Source organism: Staurois parvus, unplaced genomic scaffold (genome assembly GCF_062004578.1).
Source record: "Staurois parvus isolate SC_StPar_1 unplaced genomic scaffold, SC_StPar_1.0 ptg000059l, whole genome shotgun sequence".
Lineage (NCBI taxonomy): Eukaryota > Metazoa > Chordata > Amphibia > Anura > Ranidae > Staurois > Staurois parvus.
This window is the reverse complement of record NW_028317855.1, coordinates 4,362,056-4,370,813: the sequence shown is the minus strand read 5'-3', so window position 1 is coordinate 4,370,813 and position 8,758 is coordinate 4,362,056. Positions and strand designations below refer to the sequence as shown.

The window sequence follows — 8,758 nt, the reverse complement described above, 5'->3', positions numbered from 1 at the left end:
GGGGAGGAATAGTGCCCCATCGTTGGTGTCAGTGGGGGGAGGAATAGTGCCCCATCGTTGGTGTCAGTGGGGGGAGGAATAGTGCCCCATCGTTGGTGTCAGTGGGGGAAGGAATAGTGCCCCATCGTTGGTGTCAGTGGGGGGAGGAATAGTGCCCCATCGTTGGTGTCAGTGGGGGGAGGAATAGTGCCCCATCGTTGGTGTCAGTGGGGGGAGGAATAGTGCCCCATCGTTGGTGTCAGTGAGGGGAGGAATACTGTCTCATCGTTGGTGTCAGTGGGGGGAGGAATAGTGCCCCATCGTTGGTGTCAGTGAGGGGAGGAATAGTGCCCCATCGTTGGTGTCAGTGGGGGGAGGAATAGTGCCCCATCGTTGGTATTAGTGACACAAATGATGGGGCACTATCCCTTCCACTGACACCAATGATACTTACCTTGCTGACTCCTGCTCCAGCCTGGGCTCGCTCTCTCCCTCTCCCATCTACAGCCTGCATACCTGGCTGCAGCAGCAAAATTTGCACTTACCTGTCAGCTGTCTTCCTTCTCTGGCCTCTCTCTTCACTCGTTCCTGCAGCTCCCTCAATCTTCTTCGATATCCGCGCGCTGCCGCTCGGCTCCTCCTCTCCAAGCTCCACCTTCTCGCCGGTGATTGGCCGCCTGTGTGCCTCTCCTGAGCTACAGTTCCGGTGGCCAATCAGCGGCGAGGAGGCGGTGACAGGGGCAGCATATCATCCCGCCCACACATCGCCGGAGACAGCAGCGGTGTCTCGGTTCCTAAGACCATCGGAAATATGTGTTTTCCGATGGTCTTAGGCGACCCCTGGGAAATGGTCGTTCGACCCCCAGGTTGAGAACCGCTGATCTATGGCCATCAATGTATGGTATAATAAACACTATAACATGTACAGGTGAGTGGCTGCATTTATCAAAGCCTGGATACAATAAACAAAGCACTGTGAATTTATAAAAAAAAGTTAAATTGCAGTTGCAGATTGAGTTTCTATAAAATGTCTGTTTTATATTATTATAATGTACCGTTTTCAACTATGTCCTAGTAATAAAAAATAGCGTTACATATGCAGAAGATTGCAGATGTGTCCCAGAATGGTCAAACTGCATGCCACATTTACACACAAATCCATTACAAAATTTCAAGGCTTGGTTCACACCAAAACAGTTTGATTTTTATCCGTTTTTGCAATGCTTTTTGTATTCTCTTTGTGTTTTTACACTCATGGTTTGCCATGTTTTTACAGCATTTTGCCTTTTTTTCAGGGGTTTTTTATTTTTTTTTGTTAAAGGGAGAATGTTTTTCTTATTGAGTAGAATAAAACTGCGGCAAAAACGCACTACATGAATTTCAGCAGCATCTCCGTTGAACTCTACTGTAGCAAAAACACAGCTTTTTGCATTTAAAAAAGTCCCTGACCCTTTCCAAAAATGCAGCTGCTCAAAAAAGCATAGATGTGAACGTGTCCCATAGGAAACCTTGTTAAATGGACTGTAGTGCATTTCTGCAAAAAGCACTAAAAACCTCATTGGTGTGAACCAGGCCTTATGAAGTAAGTGGCACCTAAATTACAGTGTGCTTTCTTAGTTATTTAATTCCAAGAAACTAATTAACACGTGTAGTTATGGAAAGGAACAATAAAAGCCATATTATCACACTACATTTCACAACTGGCCCCATCATAAAATATTTTGTGATTTAATATCATGGTACCCAGGGCTGGTGCTTCCACTAGGTAAACTAGGCTGCCACCTAGGGCACCTGGGCACTCTGTCTGTGTGGGATCCTGCCACGCGATGAATGATTCTCCAGCTGAGGGGAGGGGCGGCAGAGAGGAGGAGAGTACAGAGAAGGACAGAGAAAGATGCCCAGTGTCTGGGGCCAGTGTAGTAGCTGAGCTGCAATTCTTTCCAGAGTTCCTCTCAGACTCAGTTTCTTACTGCAAGCCCGCTGGCAGCTGCTGATCACTGTGCAGTTCCAGCCCTTCTCTTCCTATCCACGAGAGATGAAGCTGCGCCTGCAGAGGAAGATAATATCTGACTCTGATGACTTGTATATGTGTGAGTGTAACCCAGCTGGCCGGACATCCATCACATACAGGTGAAACTCGAAAAATTAGACTATCGTGCAAAAGTTCATTTATTTCAGTAATGCAACTTAAAAGGTGAAACTAATATATGAGATAGATTCATTATATGCAAAGCAAGATAGTTCAAGCCGTGATTTGTCATAATTGTAATGATTATGGCTTACAGCACATGAAAACCCCAAATCCACAATCTCAGAAAATTAGAATATTGTGAAAAGGTGCAATATTCTAGGCTCAAAGTGTCCCACTCTAATCAGCTAATTAAGCCATAACACCTGCAAAGAGTTCCTGAGCCTTTAAATGGACTCTCAGTCTGGTTCAGTAGGAATCACAATCATGGGAAAGACTGCTGACCTGACAGTTGTGCAGAAAACCATCATTGACACCCTCCAAACCATCACTGACACCCTCCAAATGGTAATTGCAAAAGAAGTTGGATGTTCCCAAAGCACTGTATCAAAGCACATTAATAGAAAGTTATGTGGAAGGGAAAAGTGTGGAAGAAAAAAGTACACAAGCAGCAGGGATGACCGCAGCCTGGAGAGGATTGTCAGGACAAGGCTATTCAAAAGTGTTGGGGACTTTCACAAGGAGTGGACTGAGGCTGGAGTCAGTGCATCAAGAGCCACCACACACAGACGGATCCTGGACATGGGCTTCAAATGTCGTATTCCTCCTGTCAAGCCACTCCTGAACAACAAACAACGTCAGAAGCGTCTTACCTGGGCTAAAGAAAAACACACCTGGTCTGTTGCTCAGTGGTCCAAAGTCCTCTTTTCTAATGAGAGCAACTTTTGCATCTCATTTGGAAACCAAGGACCCAGAGTATGGAGGAAGAATGGAGAGGCATACACTGCAAGATGCTTGAAGTCCAGAGTGAAGTTTCCACAGTCTGTGTTGATTTGGGGAGCCATGTCATCTGCTGTTGTTGGTCCACTGTGCTTCATTAAGTCCAGGGTCAACGCAGCCGTCTACCAGGAGATTTTGGAGCACTTCATGCTTCCTTCTGCAGACGAGCTTTATGGGGATGCTGACTTCATTTTCCAGCAGGACTTGGCACCTGCCCACAGTGCCAAAAGCACAAAAACCTGGTTCAATGACTGTGGGATTACTGTGCTTGATTGGCCAGCAAACTCGCCTGACCATGGGGCATTGCCAAGAGAAAGATGAGAGACATGAGACCAAACAATACAGAAGAGCTGAAGGCCGCTATTGAAGCATCCTGGTCTTCCATAACACCTCAGCAGTGCCACAGGCTGATAGCTTCCATGCCACGCCACATTGAGGCAGTAATTGCTGCAAAAGGGGCCCAAACCAAGTACTGAGTACATATGCATGCTTATACTTTTCAGAGGTCCGATATTGTTCTATGTACAATCCTTGTTTTATTGATTGCATGTAATATTCTAATTTTCTGAGATTGTGGATTTGGGGTTTTCATGAGCTGTAAGCCATAATCATCACAATTATGACAAATCACGTCTTGAACTATCTTGCTTTGCATGTAATGAGTCTATCTCATATATTAGTTTCACCTTTTAAGTTGCATTACTGAAATAAATGAACTTTTGCACGATAGTCTAATTTTTCGAGTTTCACCTGTATGCCATGTCAGTGAGTGATGACATGATCCCAATCCTAAAGCCTGCTCTTCTAATGCCTGATCTGTGTCCATGGTTGTGTTGTGTTAGATCTGTCACTGTGTGGGATCGCTCAATTCAGGTGTTCTCTGTGTGTGGGCTGGGTTGCCTGCTGTCACATTGTTTTATCTCCCCCCATTGCCTGGGGAATTCCAGCCTGGAACCTGTCAGAATGTGGATCTATCATCATCCCCCACTCACTGCAACAGTCACCCTGCCACTGCCAGTCACAGATACAGTCCGTCCGTCCCACTGATTTTGTCTTTAACCACATGCCGCCCAGCCACTGTAGAAATACGTTGGCAGGGCGGCACGGCTGGGCAAAAGCACGTTTTAAAACGTGCGTTTTGAAAACAGGTAGGGGGCGCGCGCGAGGTGTGCCGCCGCCCTACCTGTCCCGCCGATCACAGCCGCAGATGTCAGTCGCCGGGTCACAGCCAGTTGTTACCGGCTATGTCCCGGCGATCGGCGGCAATCGCTGACAGAGAGCACAGCTGCAGTAGCTGTGCTTTCTCTCAGTTCCCTGACAGCTCCAGGACACGCTGATCGGGACAGAAGAGTTTCTCTCTCCCGATCAGCGGTTTTCCCTGCAGTACACACCCCCGCCCCCTAGTAAAACACTTCCCTCACACAGTTAACCCTTTCCCTGAATAATAAACTTAACCCCTTCCCCCCAGTGCTATTAGTACAATGTCAGTGTTTTTTTTTTTTTGCACTGATCACTGTATTGGTGTCACTGGGGATGTCAGTACCCCCAATGTCAGAATGTCTGCCGCAGTCCCGTCATAAGTCGCTGATTGCCACCATAAGTCGCTGATCGCCGCTATTATTAGTATAAAAAAAAACCTAAAAATCCCAGTATCTTTCCCACCATTTGTAAATGCTATAACTTTCACGTAAACCAAGTAATGTACACGTATTGGTTTTTTTTTTTTAGCAAAGACATGTCGCAGAATGCATTTTGGCAGAAATTTATGACTAAATTTGATTTTTAAATTTTTTTTTACTGGACATGTTTTATAGCAAAAAGTCCAAAATATTGTTTTTCCTCAAAATTGTCAGCCTTTTTTTTTTTATAGCGCAAAAAATAAAAACCACACGGGCGATCAAATACCACCAAAAGAAAGCTCAATTTGAGGGAAAAAGAAAGGATGTAAATTTCATTTATGTACCATTTTGCATGACCGCGCAATTGTCCGTTAAACTAGCGCAGCGCTCTATAGCAAAAAAATGGTGTAAATTGCAATATCTATACCATAGTTTGTAGACGCTATAACTTTCACACAAAGCAATCAATATACACTTATTGGGATTTTTTTACCAAAAACATGTAGCAGAACACATTTTGGCCTAAATTTATAACTAACTTTGAGTTTACTATATATTTTTTATAGCTGAACGTAAAAAACATCACTTTTCTTCAAACTTTTGGCCTTTTTTTGTTTATAGCGTGAAAAATAAAAAGCGCACAGGTGATCAAATACCACTGAAAGAAAGCTCTATTTGTGTGAAAAAAAGGATATAAATTTCGTTTGGGTGCAGCATTGCATGACCACGCAATTATCAGTTGAATTAGTGCAGCGCCGAGTAGCAAAAAGAGGCCTGGTCATTAAGGGGGGTAAATCCTCTGGAGGTCAAGTTGTTAATATTGGTGCTGGTGGCATATTATGGAACTTATTTTTGCAAATTAAAATAAATGTAGCACTTTCATGATTTGTTGATTGAATATTTTCTACCGGTTTTTAAAATTATTTGTAAATTTTTTGGGGGGAGGCGCAAGTAGCTGGTCTTGCCTAGGGCACAACATAGTCTAGCACTGGCTCTGATGGTATTCCATAGCGATATTTATGCATATATGTTATCAACTTCTAAAATGCACAGATATTCATCTAGAAACAAAAAAACTATCCACTGTTATTGTTGTGGTACATCTGAGGAGGAGGAGCACGCTAAGCATCTTAAATCTTTCATCCTCTTAACAATTGTAGAAGTGAAACAAGACATAGGAGTGGATAGCCTTGGCATGTGACAGCATAAAGCTTGCGTTAGAGTAATCCATCACATAATTTATCTCATTGTTAGATTTTATGTGAAGCTTAAGTAGACATGTCTGCAGGAACGATCAACATGCCCCTTGTATATCAGGAGAGAATGAAACAACTGGAGCACAAGTTACAAGTAAGTCCTATGAATTCAAAAAGATAGCAATCTACAGCTGTACTATTCTTTACACCAGGGAAATAAGACTGATACCAGAATGAGCACTGTTTGCCAAAACATCAGAGTTACATTTCAAATTGTACCAAATGTAGTTTTAAAGGCAAATTTGTCTTTATTAGATTTTGTATCAAATTAAACACTACATAGCAAGAAAATAATAAGAACATCGACAATGGAATGGGCAAGAAAAAAACAACAACATAGGTATCAGTATGATCCATGGGGATGAAGGGATATGAATCCAAACATAGATACAAGGGGGTCATCCCCAGACAGACGATATTCAACAATATGGAGATGATTCCATAAAACCAAGAAAATACACCCAGACAGAGAGAAAAGGAGAGAAGAAACAGAGGAAAAAAAAGGGGGGGGGGGGGGAGTAAAAGGGAGAAGGGAGACACCAGATGTGAAAATATTGAAGGAAGAGAAGAAAGCATAGGGAGAGGGTCGGGGGATGGACATGGCAACAAGTGGAGACAAGGTGACCATCCATCAGTATCCCAGCAGCCAAATGTAGTTTTAATATAAGGTGCTGACATGCAATCATCGTAGGCAGTTAGGCTGGATGCATATTGGTATGTGCACGTTGAAGTATGTGTAGGAACGAATGGGCCTTTGTAATCTCTATGTCCCTTTTACTCTGAACTACAGTGTGAAGATGTGAAAGAGCCACATAGTAAAGAGTGGGCTTTTTACAAGAAAAACGCATGAGTTTTGCAGTGGCTTTTTTCAGCAGGAACATGGGGAACACTGTTCTGGCACCTCCAGCACTTAAAGCGGAGCTCCAGTGATTTTTGTGTTGGTTAAAAGTCAGCAGCTACAAAAACTGTACCTGCTGACCTTTAATAAATACACACTCACCTGTCCCAGGATCCAGAGATGTGCTCACCTGCACTGTCCCTTCTCTCCCTCTCCTCTCCCCGGTGCCGGCATCTCAACTGTGAGCAGTAGGCTGTGACAGCTTTACAGCCAGGTGCCCACTGCGCATGTGCAAATCACACTGTGCATCACAGTCTTATGGGACCTGTGAAGTGTCCCAGAAGACTGCAGGAGGAAGGAGGGGGGCTGAACTTCCGCCTCACTTCGCTGCGGCAAACAGCTGGAGGTGGTAGCGAGTACCTGTCAAAACCGGGTATCCGTTTCCCCCCTCCCCCCAAAAAGTGCCAAATATGGCGGGGGGGGGGGGAGGCAAACAAGCAGAGCTTCCACTTTTGGGTGGAACTCCGCTTTAACCACTTGCCCTCCAGAGGATTTACCCCCCTTCCTGACCAGGCTATTTGTTGCGATACGGCGCTGCGTTATTTTAACTGACAATTGCGCAATCATTAATGCTGTACATAAATTAAATGTATGTATTTTTTTCCCCACAAATAGAGCTTTCTTTCTGTGGTATTTGATCACCTCTGCAGTTTTATTTTTTGCGCTATAAACAAAAAAGTTCCACAACTTTTAAAAATAAAACAATATTTTTGACTTTTTGCTATAAAACATGTCCAATAAAAAAATTTTAAAAAATCAAATTTCGCCATAAATTTAGGCCAATATGTATTCTGCTACATCTGCTAAAACAAAACCCCAATACATGTAAATCAATCGGTTTACGTGATAGTTACAACGTCTACAAATGGCGGTATATATACAGGAATTTATTTTTTTCTATACTATGGCAGCGATCAGCGACTTATAGCGGGACTGCAGCGGTCATTCTGACACTGGGTGGGAATTATCTGTCACTGACATCTCCAGTGACACTAATACAGTGATCAGTGTTAATAAAAAGCACTGACATTGTACTAATGACACTGGGCAGGAAGGGGTTAACATCTGGGGTGATCAAAGGGTTAACAGTGTGCTGCGTGTGTTTTACTTTGGAGACATGCTGTTTTGTTTTGTTTCTGTACAACAGAGAGATACAACATAGCATGTCCATGCTGACAGGAGAGTGACCTGTATTGCTTACACACAGGTCTCTCCCCTGTCAGCTTTCCCCGATGATTGCCGAGTGCCAGCAGGGATTTGCTGACTGGGACCCAGTGGACATCCCTAGCCGCCAATGGCGGAAAAGCAAATCATGCGTATATATACGTGATTTTGCGCAGCCCTGCTGCCCTGTAGCAGTATTTCCGCTATAGGGCGATGGGCAAGTGGTTAATGTATGTAATGGCAAGGAGTGCTGGGATGTGCTAGAGGGTTTATTGATGCTGACTGCTGAGGAATCTTTTGTTGCTAGGGGTGGGTCTTATGTTAATGGGGGTCAGTTGTTGCTGGTAAGGATCTACTGTTGAGGGAGAGGTCTATTGTTGCTAGAGAGAGACTATTTTTGCAGGAGAGGTTTATTGTTGCTGGGTCTTATGTTGCTGGGGGGTCAATTACTGATGATAGGGATCTACTTTTGAGGGAGGGGTCTAATGATGCTGGCTGCTGGAGGGTCTATTGACACTGGCTGTTGGAAGTATATTGTTGATGATGTGGATCTATGGTTGCTGGGGGGTCCATTGTTGCTAAATCCATTTTACTTTACAAAAGGAATCGATTTGGGATGGGGAGGAGCGTGCCGATGGGCAGGGTGAGGATACGTGATGTCTAAGGGCTCAGAGCTCTAATTCTCGGCTTCGCATGAGGTTAGGCTGCAACTGCTGTCAGCTGCATGTCAACACTGTGTTCAGGAAGGAGGAGGAGAGGACGTGTGGGAGTAGCCGGGACTGAACCGGGGCAACAACATGAATGAGTGGAGAGCCCGCTGAATCTGGTGTAGCATGAAGATCTGTTCATGCTACTCCAGTGTCGGCCCCATTAA

At 44.2% G+C, this 8,758-nt stretch overlaps 1 protein-coding gene across 1 annotated transcript in view; it reads left to right on the top strand.

Moving 5' to 3' along the window:
• The first annotated feature begins 5,844 nt into the window (after positions 1 to 5,844).
• Positions 5,845 to 8,758, top strand: part of KIF25 (kinesin family member 25) — a 74,601-nt gene continuing 71,687 nt past the window's right edge. The window contains exon 1 of the mRNA XM_089668558.1: positions 5,845 to 5,916. Coding sequence (XP_089524684.1) covers positions 5,845 to 5,916 — 72 coding nt within the window. The remainder of the gene's footprint in view (positions 5,917 to 8,758) is intronic.